We start from the raw sequence: 17,515 nt of genomic DNA, 5'->3' as shown, positions 1-17,515 counted from the left end.
ACCGGTTCAGTAAAACTCACAGGCTCACCTAGTGAATCGTTCGTTTTGTCGAGTCTGTTAGGCAGCTTGGCTTGAAGGGGAAAGGAAAGCTGATTTGAGGCAAGGACCACACATTTTTACGGTGCTAATACATTTCTACAAATGCAGTTTGAGGAACACTTGCACAATTAGTGACACGATATAACTAGTTTCCCTTTTTAACTTAGCTAGCAAGGGTGAATAAGGCTACTAATTTGGATTTTTTGTTAAACTCTCCGCTACAGCCATGGAAAAAAATATTAGTCCACTCGTGTTTCTTCAGTTTCTCGTTCATTTTAATGCCTGATACAACTAAAGGTACCTTTGTATGGACAAATATAACAATGTCAACAAAAATATCTCATAAGAGTTAATTTTTCGTCAGTTCAATGCTATAGCTATTCATGTAAGAACTTATGTGATTTTGGTTATTATCAAGAAAACCATGGAAGTTGCTAAATATCAGCTCTTATGAGCTATATTTGCTATTATCATTATATTTGTCCAAACAAATGTACCTTTAATTGTACCAGTCATTAAAATGGATCAATAACCCGAAGAAACAAGGGCGGTCTAATCATTTTTTCCACGTATTATGTGACCATTCACCTTACCAATGTCAATTTGACCGCAAAGCGTCTGGGAAATGATGCACATGCGCAAAAGCAGAACTTTGTTCGTTTCCACGTGGGTTTACGGAAGTAAACGTTGGCGTAATTTGTGATTTTCCCCGGCGAATTTTTTTGGCAATTTCAAGGATTTTGTGCAACGGCAGCCAACATTTTCTTAACCAAATGAATAACATTAAGAAGAAAGAGGGCAAAACTTTCGGCTATGGCAGTTAACTTGCTACACGTCTGTTCGGAGGAGCGTGTGGGTGGATGTTGGAGCCAGGCGTGGTGGGACATTGACGTGAGCCGCTTCACTGACACCTTTTTAAAACAATTTCCGGATGACAAGAATAACTTCTGCCTACGTCGGTGAGTACCTTTATCCCAGTCTTGCATGGCAAAACACGCCTTTCGACTACGTCACACTGACATGAAAAAAAATCTAATTGCCCTGCAGTGTGAACGAACGAGTTAACGGACACGAGGTCTCTCGAGGCCCATTCAGTAGATTCAGAATCCCACGTATTAAAAGTGTGCAAGTTGAAACCAAGCTCGAGTGCTTCCAGCTACCCAGCATGCCTTGTGGCACTTGTTTTGTAAAACGTTGCTCGTTATGTGTTTAGTGTTAACATATGTTGTTTGTTATTCCTCAGAGTAGTAGTAGTAGTAGTTGGTGTGTGTGTGTGTGTGTGTGTGTTCATTTACCTGTTACATTTTTTGCTGTCATTTTTGTGCCTGCAGTTGTGGAAAAAACAGCAAAAAACAGGAGGGTGTTGCACTTTGTATAGAACGTTTATTTATTTAGAGCAAATGGCCATAAGATGCAGTCACTGCAAGCACACCAACCACTGTCCACTCACTGCAACATACACTCACATGTGTTTCACACAATCTAAAGCAGAGCAACACAAAACTCGCACGCACGCACGCACAAACACGCTCGGCCTCAGTCCGCCACTTGCACACAAAGTCACTGCAGCGAAGTCCGGTATCTGCTCATATAAGCACAGGCAGGAAATCTATTTTTAAAACAGCGTGGCTTTTTTTGTTTTTGTTTTTGTTTTTTAAGTTGAGAAATAAAATACAACCATCCGTGTCTTTTTAACCGTCAGCCCGACCACATCCATGCTCCAAAAACACTTCAACAGATGAGCACGACGACACCCAAGCAGGAGAAACGTGTGACGGGGTGCCTCCCGATGGAAGGTCACTAGCATGGTGACGGGGAGTGACGGTTGACCTCTACACATCAGGGGTGGGGTTACAGTACCATTTGTTTACCCTGCATTTAGAAAACATAGCACGACAAACAAACATTATACACCAGCTCCCCTTCTTTGTGGTCTTTTAGTACAAATATCCTTTCAATGTGCGGATTCTCAGAGGCTGCGTTCACACCTGCCGTGCAGTACTCCGGTCTGATGAAACATTTTTAAAACCATACTTGGTGTGCATTTTAGTGTGGTTCACTTAGTGCAGGGGTGTCCAAACTTTTTCCAGCGAGGGCCACATACTAAAAAATGAAAGGATGCAAGGGTTACTTTGATATTTTGTAAACCAACACATGGAGATGTGCTAAGAAGCTATACGTGGCTCAAGAAATACTGCATTTCACCTTTGTCGTGTAGGTATAGGTGAAATGCTACTAAAAATGATGTTTTTTCAACAATAATACAAGGTTATTCTTGTAAAATTGCTACTTTTGTTCTTCATTCATGTGACTTTTTTTTCTTAATGTTTTGACTTTATTCCTGTGAAATTACAACTCTTTTTTTTTTTTTTTTTAACTTTCCAACTATTTCATTTCAGCTTTCCTCCTGGAAATTTTGTTCTCGTAATTATAACTTCATTCCCATATTTTTTATATTTTAAAAAAAAATGTATTTTTTCCTTATTTCAACATTCTTACTAAATTGGTATTTTTCCTCATATTTCCTCATAAGTTTATTCTTGTGAAATTGCAACTTTTTTTCCCCATTAGGAAACTATTTTTTACTCTTCATGTTTTGACTTTACTCTGGTAAAATTTGTGCTGCTTTCCATTTCTGCTGATGATTTTTTTTTGTCTAATTTTCTGAATATTTTAACTTTCTTTCTTTCTTTTCTTTTTCTTCTCCTAATATTTTCACTTTATTCCCATGTTATACATTTTCCCCCAAGCTAAGTTTGCAAAGATTACAACTTTATTCATTTTTACTTAAAAAAAAACACTTTTTTCTTTAATATTTCAACTTCATGCTACTAAAATGACATTTTTCCTCATACTATTACTTTATTCTTGTGAAATTATGTTTTTTAACTCTTTTTTTTTTTTTTTAAATATTTAGACTTTTGATTTGAGTTTTCAATTTTTGCTGCTGCTGTGTTTTTTTGTTAAATGACATTTTTAGACTGTGCTGCTGGCCGATAAAATCACAGCCGTGGGCCGCAAATGGCCCCCGGGCCACACTTTGGACACCCCTGACTTAGTGTTCACACTGGTATTTTTGTCACGGGACCAAAAAAGCATAAAGTAAGGACTTGATTGGGCAGCTTTTGTGACATTTTACATCACATGACTCAAATACAGCGGAATGTTTGGCGTAAAAATGCGAGTAATGGAGGCACCAATAAGAAGCTGTAAAAATGCCTATTTTCAGACTTTTTCCATGGGTCGCATGCAGTAAAAGCGAAGGAAGCGGAGGCCACTTTGATATTCTTGACCTTTTTGCATTTAAACCACCTGTCATAAACACGAGAACAATATTTTATCACTCTTTCAAAAACTTATTTGCAAATAACTAAATAGTGCTTTCTTCCCCACATATAATAATTATATTGAAATATTTGTATTTTATATAAATAATTATTTTTTTATTTATGTTTATCATTTTTAATTTAGATTATGATATATCAATATTTCATTTTAATCATTTTTTACTTTTATAGCCGTTTTCTATACCGCTCGTCATCACTAGAGTCGCAGGTTATTTCATTTTAAATTGTACAATTTTTTACATAAACATTTTGTATGGCCTCTTTTGATGACAGTTTGCCAACTTGTTTTTTTCAGGTTCAAGAATGCATCTTAGTAGATAATTGTGGTTTTGTTTTGGTGAATTAAAAATAATTAGCAAATTCACAGATGCCAACAATAAGTGAAAAACCATTGCAGCTATTTCAGGAACTTAAAGAAGCAATTAGGGGAAAAAAATAAGATATTGGTAATTGCATGTGATGCTCTGCAAACCTTTTCATGGTAACCTTTTTTATTCTTTTCAGTATGGCCATAAAACCTTTGTAATGTTCTGATTCGGGCTGTCATTTGTTTTAGTTTTGGAATAAAAAAAAAGAAAAAAGAGCTGCGGGCCACAAATAATGGCCCCCAAGCTTCACTTTGGACATCGCTGCTCTTAACACATTTCTTAAAGACATTTTAAATTCAGTTTTACACACTAAGAAAAATGGTTACACCAAACCAAAGCCAGCATGGCAAGTGTGAACGCACCCTTAAGATGTACACATGGGCTAAATGAAAAAAGGTGTGTTTCACTTGATGCTTCTTAACAGTAGGCCTGTCACGATAACGCAGTTTGCTAGTTGATAATTGTGCTACAAATTATCGTCGATAATCGATATCATCGACATTGTTGAGACCATTTTTTTCATTGTCATGAGAGGTGTAATTCACATTTGAACCACTAGATTGCACTCGGGTATAGTGCACCTGTGTGAGCCACATTATCTTGACACTGAAGTTGCTTGTCTCTGTTAAGAAAGAAACACTCCAATAAAAACCACACACACACGCACTTATGTAGTGTATTGTTAAACTAATATAGGGGGTCATATTTGAGCTGGTCTGTGAGCGCGCACCATTTTACGCTGTTTCGTTTTATATTCACGCCGCAATTCCTCAGTAAGCGCTGGCTGTCGGGGCGAAGGCTCTGCTGCACATCCACACTGGAGCTGTGTGGCATTCGGCTTTTGTTCATAATTGCTTGAGAACTTGCTAACTGCTAGCACTCTGTCTGCGTATCCACTCACTAGTAGCCCCGCCTCCACGTACTGGGACAATCGCTGACAGGAGGGCTCACTCTCTCCGTTCATTCCACTACAGAACCACTGCGCAACAGACACATGCAGAGTGAACCCTCCCGTCATCCAGCCTGTGTGGTACAGCGAGACGAGGAGAAGGAAAAGGCATATTTGCACGTCAATTTAACGAGGCCGTCAAAATTATCGACCTCGTTTTTTTTCGATGAATCGATTATTGTGACAGGCCTACTTTACAGTTTACGATTGCGTAAAAGACGCTGGCGAGCTATGCTTCATACCCATCTCGTGTCTTGGAAGTCAGAGCAAAATCACAAAGCAAGGCACATGTTTCAAAGAAAAGAAATAAAAAAAACAAACAAACAATTGCAATCAATAAAATCAACAAAATAGGGGCTGGACGAGAAGAAGAACCGCTTGTATTAAACACATCGCCACAGAGGAGCACGTGAACACATGGAGGCAGGAACAACATCCCAACGAGGAACCAAACGACCACTCACCAGCTCGGACCACTGAAGCATGGAGAAGCAACTTGATTCAACACTCAGATTAGATCTGTGAACTTTGAAAAATAGTCTTCAGGTTGACATGGACATCATAAATACACCTCTGTGTTTGTTTTGCAAATAGCCATTTATATATATATATACTGTATGTATTTATAATCTCTATATGCTTGAAATAGCACACTTATTCTCTCAATTCTTAAAGAGGGAGCATGGCTGCAGTTTCACGTTGAACTTAAAGGAGTACTCGGACAGTTTTGCGCCGCAATTTCGTTGCCATGTAGTATAAATATAGTCATATGTCTGCAGAAACAACCCCGGCGTGACATCACCAGGGGTTCCAATCATTGAGTCGCACGGTGCGAGTACCTCTTTAATGTCGCTCTAAACAAGCACCATCTTCACACAACTCTTCTCACTCGCACCCTCACACCTTTCTAAACCCATCAGTTGTTGCAACGTGTTGTGGAGTAACCGTGGCAACGCCATTGGAGATGGTGGGGAGGAGGATGATGATGCAGATTGTCATGGCAACACAGGGTGGGTGCTCAGAAGAGTGTGGGAGGAAGATGCGAACGTTTGAGTTAAAAAAAAAAGGTTATAAATTAAACACAGGGGTGAAGTATTTTTTACATCAATTCTTGTGACATAAGCGTCATGTTGTGTCTAATAGTCTGGAAAAAAAGAGAATACGCAGCCTCTCTTGAAAGTTTCCATGTTTCTTTGTTTCAAAGTTCTGACTGAAAGTACATTTAATGAAGCTTTTTTTTTCCCCATGCAGAGGAAATGCATCCAGGCTTGGGAAAAAAGCAGTATTAAGGGCCACACTGAAAATACAAATAAAAACAAACAAACCAGTAGTTTACAATATATTAAACTTTTGGACAATTTTTCTCATTTTGAGACACTGTGCTGAATTTGGGGTTTTTATTTGTTGTAAGCGATAATCATTAAAACTATAAGAAATGTTTCCCAATGTGTGTAAATAGCACTACTGAAATAATGAACTTTTCAAATGGATTCTAGTTTATTGAGCTGCCCCTGTATATATTATATGTATATACTGTCTAATATAATGCATTAAGTCCATCCATCCATTTTCTATACCGCTTCTTCTCTTTTTTAGGGTCAGCTGGAGCCTATCCCAGCTGACTTCGGGCGACAGGCGGGGTACACCCTGGACTGGTCCCCAGCCCATCGCAGAGCAACGGCGGTAAGTAATTTATTTAATTACAAAACATTTTTTAGCGTAATTAACACACACGCATCAGAGCAAGCACGTCTCTCTGTTATGACGGCAGACGGAAGGACAGTTGAGCGTCCCCCCCCCGCCCCCCACAGTCACACAGCCTCTGGTGCTCTTTTCTAACTTCATTCTGACCTGAACACATCAACAGCAGTACAATTCCAACACCATACACTGTATGTACCTCCAACTCACACACGGCTCTAGTCCGTTCATCCGGGGACGACACGTCCTCATTCTCATTACAAGAACGGGAGATGCATTCAGGGACACTCCGAACGTCACAAAAACAGCTTTATGATGCGCGTGTGTGTGTGTGTGTGTGTGTGTGTGTGTAAATAAACAGGAAGATAAAGAAAAACATGAAGTGGATATTTTTATCACTTCACTTTGTAACTACTAATGTGGATGTACAATTTCCTACATTTAAGTATGCTGGAAAATACACTGAAAACAAGTACATTTACCTGAAATTACATGATGTCTTTGAACGCAACAATAACGCAATAGGTTTAAAGTAGGACTCAAATGGTCTGCTACTATATATATATATATATATATATATATATATATATATATATATATATATATATATATATATATATATATATATATATATATATATATATATATATATATATATACACTATATATATATATACTGTATATATACTGTATATATATAAATAATGGCTAATGGTGTTTAATCATGAATAATGAATTTAAAAACTGTGATTAATCTGATTAAAATTTTTAATCATTTGACTGCCCACATGTAAAATGCACGGGCTTTCAAAGAGTGGTACATGTACGCTGTACATTTTTCCCGTATTGATACAATGATTGCAGACTTATGGTGAATGATCCGTTTGACAGAAAAAAACTGCATATGTTCGGACAAAAAACAGCTAGTCGTATTTGGACTTTCTTTTCGCAATTCTATGACTTTATTCTTGTATTCTGTATATTTGACTTTCTTCAGTGTGGCCTTGATCCTCCTTTAAACTGTATGGAAATGAAAGCAAAGGCAAAAAAAAGTTAGTATCATCTTTAAGGAGCTTCATGGCTTCCTTTCTTCTTCAAAACATGCAAACTTCCAAGAGAAGGAATACTGTTATAGTTGAACTTTTGAGCTTTTAGCTCGGCAAGCTTACAAAACAGCAGCAATGATTTTGAAACCGTGTTTGCTGCTTTACGAGGAAGTGTTTTTTTGACCTCGCCAAACCTTGCTGGCATTGAAAGCACTATTTGGAATTTTTGAAATGCATCTTGTGTAAAACCTTGCATCAGTCAAACCCTATTGACTCATTTCCACCTGTATACTGTGCAAGCTCCCATGTATTTGTGTGTGTTAGCTGCATGGGCCATTGTGCTTCTCCATGTCTGCATGTGTGTGCGTGTGTGTCAAGGTGATGAAACAATAACCCAAATAAAACGACCTAAACACACACGCAGGGCCGCCCAGAAACAATCATTTGGATCCCCCGCTCCACATTACAAATTGATTGTGTCATGAACAGTAGCTCCTGCAGGAAGCATGAACCTGAATGTACTTAAATGCATGTGGAGTAATATGAACACATGGGAACAAATTGTTCAACAAATTACTTTTAGTGCAAAAAGAAAAACAAAACGTCTGGGGCGGGGATCAAACCTGCACTCTCTTCCTTTTAAAAAAAGCAGCAGCTGTACCATTACACCACCAGGGCCTGATATACTGGATGCCATCTCTTATGCTGCTGCGTCAGAGTACCCATGTCTTTTTTTTGTCTCCCTGCCTCACAGCAGCAAAGCATATCGTTTGCACATTTGCCCCCCCCCAAATTTGGATTGTGGGGCCCTACTCGCAGTGGGTGTTCTACATTTAGGTTAGGAGCGGCCCTGCACACACACAAACCTATCACTCTCTCTTTTCCCCACCCATCACACACACGCACGTGGACACACACCCATCAGGAACTGAATGGTGTCGTTTTGGTCACAGATTACATCATAGAATTCCACATAGAACCAAGACATTGATCCAAAGAGCGAGAGATTCCTAATAATCTGTATTGATTATATATTACTGTGCTAATGCAGGACTTTTTCAGTAGATATAAACTCTCCATGCTTACAATGTACACGTACGATGGTTCATCACACTGTTGCTTTTTCAATCACAATTCCTTTATTTTGCTCACGAGTTTGTGAGGATGACTTCTTTGTTGCACTTGATCCTCACTCTCTTCTTCATCGATCTTCCCTCTTCGTTGTCGGTGCGCTCTGCTTCTTCAAGTCCGTAGAAGAGTAGAAGTTTTGCGGAGCAGCGACGGATGGACAGATGGTGCCAAAAGACAGGAAGAGTGCAAAGTGGACGAGCGAAGGATGACTGGAAAGAGAGACGAGAGAGCCGTACTGCCCCGTCGTGCCGCCTCAGTCGCTCCGGTGCAGCGTCGCCATGGTGACAAGCTGACGAGGGTCCCGTGGTTACTCCAACATGGCGTCCAGCTGGTCGGCCAGGTCGTCGAACATGCTACCGATGTCGTCGAGGATGCTCACGGTGGTCTTCTGCTCTGTCACAGAGCTGGGCACAAGCGCATGCAACAAGTTAGTCAATAATAATAATAATAATGTTAAAAAACGTATTTAGAAAGTCAAATGGGTTTTGTATGCTCCAACTACAAAATTCAACTTATTATCATTGATTCCTATATCGTGGAAATTAATTTATCATAGTCAAGTCTGGAACCATTGAATTGCTACAAACAACACTGTATATTAAGTGTTTTTTATTTATTTATTTTTTAATATTCCAAGTGTTTTGTGTTAACATCTTTGGGTGTCTGGAGCGGATGAATTAGATTTACATTGTGTCTTATGGGAAAACATTTGTACAATTTTATACAAGCAGGTTTTAGACAGACCCTTTGGAACGGATTAATAACAAAAAACAAGGTATTTTAATAACAAAAATTAGTAATGCCTTTATCTTACAGCAAAAAGCAATATTTACTGGAATTTGCGTCACTGATTAGCATGATGACGTAATGCAGTATTTGTATGTATTTGGCCAATGTACAGTAATGTGTTGTGTACTCACTCTTCTTGCCGCAGTATCTTGTCCTCCACGGCCTGCAAGGCAGCAGCTAGCGATGCACTCGTCTCCTCCAGCTTCTGATGCACCAAAGAATCTGCACCAAAGTCTGGCGTTGGGGTCACCGGCGCCGTCACCCCTACTGCTGCCATCCCGCTGTCCACGGACACGCCCCCGATGGAAGAGCGAGGAGGCTTCACCGGCGGGCTGGGAGTGGCAGGAGTCTGTGGAGTCTGAGGCGTGGTGGGCGTCTGAGGGGTGTGCGGACTTTGCGGAGTGGGGCTCGGTAGCTTTACGTTGGAAGGGTAGGGGGTGTTGGACTGGGAGAGGGAGGGAGGTGAGCTTGTCTGTCGGGCCACCGCAGGGTGCAACTTTGCCGGAGGAGTGGCCGGCGTCGGGGAAGGGGGGCTGGTCATGGAGTGGATAAGCTTGGCTGGCTTAGGCGCTGTAGGAGGGGGAGCAGGTTTGGGTGAGACCGGAGGAGGGATCTTCTTTCCTTCCACTTGAGAGAAGAAGAGAAAGAGAGGAGGTCAGGAGGTTACACTGAAAGTCTGTTTGGTCCCAAGGGGCCTTCGGGGACAAAGTGCAGTGTGTTCTAGTTTATATGAAATGAGGACACGACCAAAGTGCTTCATATGTCACACAGACGGCTCCATGTGTGGGGACGTGTCCTAGAAATAGGGAGTTGTAACAACAACATTTCTAGTGATTGGCTACTATTCTGCTGTTTTCTCTGTCTTTGATTCTTTATTTTGCACGATTGCCGCTGTATTTAGAAGAGGGGCGGTTGCACTAATTAAATGCGACGTTCCAGTGTTTCCCACAGGACTGCAACCTATCTGCAGTGTTGGGTTCCTTTTCTACTTTTTTATTACGTATTGTGTCGATTATGATTCATGACCAGCACGGAGCTGTCCCATCACAGTCATTCTGACTCTGCTTTGTGCGTATGCATATAACACATTTCGGCCCTACACCACCTCTTCCTGTCATGCCAAAAGAGGGAAAGTGTGCCATGCCTGCGCCGGATTCTGTGCGCTCATACTAGCCAAGCATACCGTGCTTTAGATGTTAAGCGGGCCCAAGCACGGAACCACCCTTACATCATACTCTGACATCATTATACTCTCAAGGTGTGTATAGGCGCAGTTTGGCACTAGAGTACTAGAATAGTCAGGATAGTGCATGATATGTTGCTATGCCGCCAAAACAAAATAGAATGACAACATTACTGTAGACACTTGGAACATGGATATCGCTCCTTTTGAATAGTGACGATGGTATATATCCTTTCAGTGACCATTTATTGACATTGTTGTCAAATATGGTTTGTATTGTTTGTGCAATACTTTCATTTGGTTTGATAATGAATATTTACAGCATTGATCTACATATGGGGAATCACGTCTCCAAATCCTCTACATCCTCACCCACCATGCACACATTCATACCTGGACTGCCAGGTGTGCCCGGTCCTGGCAGAGGAACTCTCTTGTTCGAGGCTGTCTGGGGGGAGTTTTGTGGGCCCCCTTGTCTTTTGATTTGTGCCACAACTGGCTTTGGGGAGACCGGTGGCTTTGGTTTTTTCACTGGCGCTCCTTCACCGCCCACCGGAGCTACTTGCTCCAAACTGTCCCTTCGAGAAACGGAAGTCACTTGGGATTGTGGTTGAGGTTGAGGTTGAGGCTGCTCCGTCACGCCGACGTCAGACACTGGGCGGCGTTTCACGGTGGCTGTGCCGTTCTGGTAAGGTACTGGCTGTGTGGTGTTTGGGGGCCCGCTACCTGGTGGCTCTCCGTTGGGCCCGGTGAGCTCCGTGTAGCCCTCTGGCTCCTTGTCGCGACTCTTGGGCCTTCGTTTGACGGTGGACGACTCTTGGAGGGTGAAGTCTGAGCCATTCGGGTGGGTCTTGGAGCTGCGGGGTCGTCGCTTTAAGGTCGCAGTGGCTTCCACCCTGGAGATGTCTTCCTGTGTGTATCCGCAGTCTGCCGGGGGGCCCTCGCCGTCACCCTGCAGACAGACACAAAATACACACTAACGGAAAATTCATACATTCGTGGCAAGAGGTCATTTTTGCAACAGTCACAACATTGAAATTGATGAATGTACACAAATAAGGTCTTGTTTTTTAACATTACAACATAGATAAATACATAGATAAATAGACAAACATTTATAGATAGCTACCTGTCCTTCTCCTCGACCTTGTCGGCGAATAGTCATGCTTCCCTCCTCTGCGAATGGCAGGTTTTCTGAAGAACTGCAGCTTCCTCCAGGGCTGGGGTTGGGGGAGGACGAAGTTACAGGGGGCGGGGAAGATTCAGGCTGGGAAATGACGGACATGACCGGTTGGTCGCGCCTGGCAGCCGCCACCAACTCAGTAAGAGGCCCACTAATGGTCCGTCGTCGGTTCACTACTTCACCGTCCAGACCGATGGTTTCTCGTGTTTTCCCAGCCTGAAATAACATCGTGTTGTGTCACGCCATGATCACATTTTCATAGAATTTATGCCAAGTCCTACCATACCTGCAGAAAGTTCTTCTGCAGCGCCATCCCTTTGGCTCCACCCCCAATGGAAGACATTTCCAGCATGGCAGCAATGCTCCTCACACTGCCCATACTGTTCGTTTCCACAGTGCCCGCCTCCAATGACACTCCCAAATCACTGGCCCGCCGCTGCTGGTGGTAAGGCACATCCAGCATCCCCCCAGTGGTGCTCAGCACTTGCAGTGGTGCATTCCCTTCCGAGAGGTTGGAGTTTGAGCTGGAGATAGCCGAGCTGGAGCGTTTGGGCGGTGGCGGGGGAGGACCTTTTTTCTTCTGCCGCAGAGTGATGGACTGTGGTTGGTTGCGAGAGACTGTTTTGTCCTGGTTGCGAACAGAGTGGCTGCGGCTGACACGATGGGTAACCGTGGCGTATTTACCGCCCTCCCCTCTAACGTTGGGGCCCTGGCTTGAGGCCACCTCCGCCTCTCCACTTCTTCCTCCTCCTCCTCCTCCTGGCCTCTCATCACACTCGCCATCTGAAGCAGCATATCGGTTGAGACTGTGGGCTCGTTTCTTCTGGAGTGCGGCGGGATCTGCCTCATTGCCATCTGCCAGCTCAGCCTCTGCTGGGAGGCAGAGGAGTGGGACCTGCGGCTGTGCGCTATCCACCATATTCTGGTGCTGAGGGTGGGTTTGATGCTGCTGCGGGGACTGGACGGGAGCTCCACGACTGTTTGGCGACTGAGGTGGGTTTGAGCGTGGTGACTGAGGTCTTTCACCTTGAAGGAACTGGGGGGACACCTTGTGTTTGGACTGAGATGAGGATGTGCTGTGGACGGAGGAGGTGGAAGAGGATGACGAGGTCCTGGTCTTGGTTGGTGTGTGAGGAGGTGTGTAAGGAGGAGCAGGCTGGGAATGGGAGTGGGAGTGACGGTGTTTCCCTTGAGAAGACACGCTGCCCCTGTGGGAGGAGGTGCTTCCTTGGCTGCTCTGCTGCCTCATTGTCCTCGCCTCCTTCTTAGGCGGTCCTCCTATTACAGCGTCGTCAGGATCCTTGCTGGGAGTACGTGTTGGCTGGGCTTTGGCCTCCTGACTTGAATGGGTCATGGCATTCTGGAGCTCGCTACTCAACTCACTGTCCTGGAAGGTGCTCATCTTTGGAGACATCACATCTAGAGAGAGAAAGGATGAACATTTTATTTGCAAAGAAATAAATACAACTTAACTACTTAAAAGATCTCATACTGCATCTGTTGGTAGAAATATCACCTGTAAACTCACCATCTGGGGGCGGGCTGTCCATTGACATCACTTCCTGTTGCTGTGTGATTGGTGGTGGTTTCTTTCTGAGGGAGCCCCGCCCGTCTGAATTTCGCTGTATTTCAGCTAGTCGCTTCACCGCCAACATCAGCTTCTTCTGATGGCCTAAAACATTGACAGGTTGAAACTGTGTCTTTGTGTACATGATTTTGAAGAAACGTGTTATAATAGTCACAATTCAAACATGCACTATGGGGTTACCTTAATAGCTAACTAGCTAACTTTGACATAAATAAACCTTCTGCTACTAAAATGCACTTCATACTTAACATTTACATTACGTTTCATTGTAAAAATAACAACTAAAATGTCACAAATTATGATCACATTCAACTATTAGCAGACCAGGCTTGGACTACATTTATTCATGATAAAGTATAGTCTACGGAGCTCAATACTTATACATGAATGCATTAAAGTTAATAAAATACTGTAAATCTTACCCAGTTTGGTGATGCCTATTTCCTGCAGGTCCTCCCAAGTGATGTCTGTGATGAAGTCAATGTTCTCGTAACCATTCTGCACCAACACTTGGTGGTACTGACTTAGGCCAATAGCACACAACCACTCTCCTAGACTGGCCTATAGGAACATCAGAAACAAGCTAATGAGTAACTTATATTTCTTTTTTTCCCCTCAGCACTTTCAATTACATGCATGTGTCTTTTTACTCACAGGCTTCTGCTCAGGCAGCCACTCCGTAACACTCAGTTTATTAATCTCTGTTGTCATCTTCTTCCTGTGACCTGGTTTACTTATCCCGATAGCTGTTAGATCCTACAAACACGTAGCACATTTGAAGTAATACAATCCCGCAGACACGTGCAAGCTGTCATTCACACGTACACACAAAACAGCAGCAAAAGCGAAAGGTAGAGAGAGAAAGAGCGAGAGCATGGAACAGAAATAAATGTTTCAAAAATGACTAAAATGCCAGGACGGCCAATGCAAATGTCTGCAAAATGCAATGAAACAGAAATATTTGATTTTCGTCACGTTTAAATTACAAATAACAGGATAAAAATGACATATAAATGACTTGACACGGTCATTTACAAGTATCAATGAATAAACAGCACCCTTTCTATTAGTTTGGGGTTTCAGGCAGCCGATGCTGGGCACACAACACACTCACAAGCAAGAGTTCGACTCTCTCTCTCCCTCCCTCCCTCACACACACGCACGCACGCATCTGTTGCATCAGCACCAGATTAATAAGATGCCATGACTTTGTATGCAGGCATCAAACGTCTGCAGCAGAGCGTATGGAGATGTAAAATTAATATATTCACGTTACAAATATAACTTACCCCTGGGAACCAAGAATGCGCATAATATCTGATTAGGCAATTTAATTAGAAATCATTTAGTTGTTTGTGTGGAAGTGTATTGATTAATCGCGTCTTGTTGCAATAGAGACAATATGGAGTGCACTACTTGGCTGCAACCAGTTAACCAGCTAGTTTGTGGGCTAAAGCAGTGATTCTCAACCGGTGGGTCGCCAGTCTTTGCCCCCCAAAAATTGTGTAATGACCTGATGTCCTTGAACGCACCCCGCGTCTGTGCTATTCGCTTGCTCCGCCACCACGAGGTGCGTGCCATGTTTATGGGCGACTTGGCGAAGATTGAGCGGGGGGGGGGACATCGAGTGTAAAGTTAACGTGCCGTCCGTCCAACACACAGCTAGATAGTTTGACATCTGCTGGAAAAGACCGCGCTACGAAGAGACAAGCGTCTCACCGCTGTGTTGCATGGGGGAATTTCGCCCATAATCGGACTCCCAGGTACAGTATGAGAGGACTCTGAAGCGTTTAATGCCAGTTCAATGTGCTGACCCAGGCAGATCTACAGAAGAAATGGTCCTCCTATTTTTATTATTAAGACAAATGTCTATATTTATCACAATTACAAATGAAATTGAGTAGAAATTGTTGTTCGGCCCAATTAAGATCACTGGTGTTCAGGGCTGTCACTCACGGCACACACGTGTGCACATAAACAAAACCAGTCCCAGAGAAGCGATATTAACTTGCTGTACATGTTTTACTGATGTTGCATTATATATGTAAAAATACGAGAATGATGCCCTGATATCGGCACACACATCTTCACACCGCCAACACTTAGCAAAGGCTCCTGTGTAGACTGCATGCTCGGAGCAAGAATAGGCTGGGATATAACATTTCTGAGCAGCTGTGTAACTTCTGCAACAGGGCCTGAAATCCGCGCTGTTTTTCGGCGATTGGCCGATCCTTACTTATGAAACCAATCTCATCTACCGCCACAAAAGTATGAAAGTCGGTCACTGTTCCCTTTTGCTAAAACTATGAAAATGGCTAGATATCAGCTTTTGACAAACGCTTATGAGCTATTTTTGTCATCATCAATATATTTGTCCAAACAAATATATGGTCTAACCCTTTTTTCCATGACTGTATGATATCTGAGAAATACTTGTATGAGTTGAAAAATGACCGCTATTACAGCCAAACCGGTTGAGAACCACTGACCTAAAGAACAATGCTGTATTTTGAAAACAAGCAAAAAAAAAAAAAAAAAAAGATAATCCAAGGCTACATTCACACTTCAGGTATTCAATAAAAATTGGTTTTTAAATCCTATTTTTATGCGGTCCTATTTTAATGTGACTTGTCAATGTGAACGCGATGCGTCCGGGAAGTGACGCGCACAACGCCACACGCATTGCTGTGTGTTAAGGAAAGTAAACATTGCTGCAGTGTGTGCTCTCCTTGGCGCGTTTGTGGCAAATTCAAGGATTTTGTGGATTCATTATTTTGTTAACCAAATGATTCGGCGTAGAAGGTTAACAAGAAAGAGGGCAGTTCATGGCGGAAGTTGCTGAGACGTCTGTTCCGAGGAGCGGCATGTGAGTGGATGTCCGAGCCAGGAGTGATGGGACACTGCCGTGAGCCGCTTCACTGGCACTTTTTTGAAATGCGTCGTTATCAGGATTCTCATTTGTACTCGACATCACTGGAAGACACTATTGGAAGAGCTTTTGCCGGCATACCACACCTTTTGATGAGTTGTTCTGTAGCAGGTCCGATACATATCAGATTTATAGCTACATACTAAAGAGGCCTGAGTCGCATTTGAAAAAATCTGAATGGTACTGTTCACACTGATATGAAAAAATGTCACATGTCACATGTGAGCAAAACAATGAACGTAGCCTCAATCAGTGTGTTGTTTAACATTGGAGATATATTAAAACTTTGCAGCCTTTTTTAACATTACAGTGGGTCCCCGCACATTTGGGAATTTTTGGTGAAGATGTTTTTTTTCTCCAAAAATAGCATTTTTCCCCCTGCAGAAAAGACACCTGATTCACCATAGGTACAATGGACAGCATACATGTTAGAAAGCCCACAATCGTTACATGTTTGTGTCTTTATGCGTCACTGATAATTCTGTGTTGAGATTTCGCACTTTGTTTGGCAGTCCTTCAACGCACCATCGTTGTGTGCTATGAGACGCAAGGTTGTTTGTGTGGAAGCACTGGCTTCGACACAAGTTAATATATTATTGTAAATTGTTGCTGCAATTACGACAAGCACACTGCGTGGATTATGTAGCGGCTTGGAGAAACGCTTTCTCTGACCTGCTGGCCTCTCGCGCTAGCCTGGCGACCAGGATAAAGGCTAGACCGTGACATCTGTTCATCGATCATCTTCCGTTAGTGGTGAATAGTAATGTGTGTGTGACTGTACATTTACTGTACATATGGGGCACATTGTCACTCTTGAGTCAAATACCCATGTGACAATCAAGTAGGGAAAGCCTTCAATTAGATTAACTTACAGTGGTGTGGAAAAGTGCTTGTCCCCTCCCTGATTTACTTTTTTTTGCATGTTTGTTGAATGTTTCAGATCATCAAACAAATTTAAATATTCACTGACAACACACCTGCTGTCTACCAAAAAGTCCTGAAGGAGAATGTCCAGCCATCTGTTGGTGACCTCAAGCTGAAACCAACTTGGGCTCTGCAGCAGGACAAAGATCCAAAACACACCAGCAAGTCCACCTCTGAATGGCTGAAGAAAAACAAAATGAAGACTTTGGAGTGGCCTAGGCCAAGTCCTGACCTGAATCCTATTGAGATGCTGTGGCATGACCTTAAAAAGATGCGTCATGAGGCCAAAATTCCTCCACAGCGCCGTAAGAGACTCATTGCAAGTTATCGCAAATACT

The 17,515-nt window shown here is 42.6% G+C and overlaps 1 protein-coding gene and 1 long non-coding RNA gene across 8 annotated transcripts in view; one reads left to right on the top strand and one right to left on the bottom strand.

Annotated features, from left to right (window-relative positions):
- Positions 1-677: 677 nt before the first annotated feature.
- LOC129171417 (uncharacterized) lies at positions 678-15,393 on the top strand. Its single transcript, XR_008566788.1, has 4 exons — positions 678-998; positions 6,300-6,386; positions 8,698-9,008; positions 9,516-15,393. It is a non-coding gene; the product is annotated as an uncharacterized LOC129171417 (long non-coding RNA).
- Positions 7,052-17,515, bottom strand: part of caskin1 (CASK interacting protein 1) — a 108,307-nt gene continuing 97,843 nt past the window's right edge. For 4 of the 7 annotated variants that reach the window (XM_054760046.1, XM_054760048.1, XM_054760047.1 and 1 more), the window contains 8 exons: positions 13,979-14,080; positions 13,747-13,885; positions 13,253-13,408; positions 12,023-13,155; positions 11,683-11,952; positions 10,947-11,529; positions 9,502-9,997; positions 7,053-8,985 (listed from right to left, as the gene is read on the bottom strand). In XM_054760046.1, the coding sequence (XP_054616021.1) occupies positions 8,889-8,985; positions 9,502-9,997; positions 10,947-11,529; positions 11,683-11,952; positions 12,023-13,155; positions 13,253-13,408; positions 13,747-13,885; positions 13,979-14,080 (2,976 nt within the window). In that variant the 3' untranslated portion in view covers positions 7,053-8,888. Of the gene's footprint in view, positions 8,986-9,501; positions 9,998-10,946; positions 11,530-11,682; positions 11,953-12,022; positions 13,156-13,252; positions 13,409-13,746; positions 13,886-13,978; positions 14,081-17,515 lie in introns of all 7 variants that reach the window. The other 3 variants (XM_054760042.1, XM_054760045.1, XM_054760043.1) reach the window with 3 other exon arrangements.

This window comes from Dunckerocampus dactyliophorus, chromosome 18 (genome assembly GCF_027744805.1).
Source record: "Dunckerocampus dactyliophorus isolate RoL2022-P2 chromosome 18, RoL_Ddac_1.1, whole genome shotgun sequence".
In the NCBI taxonomy this organism is placed as follows: Eukaryota; Metazoa; Chordata; class Actinopteri; order Syngnathiformes; family Syngnathidae; genus Dunckerocampus; species Dunckerocampus dactyliophorus.
Note: the sequence above shows the minus strand (reverse complement) of the source record. Positions and strands in the feature narration are given on the sequence as shown.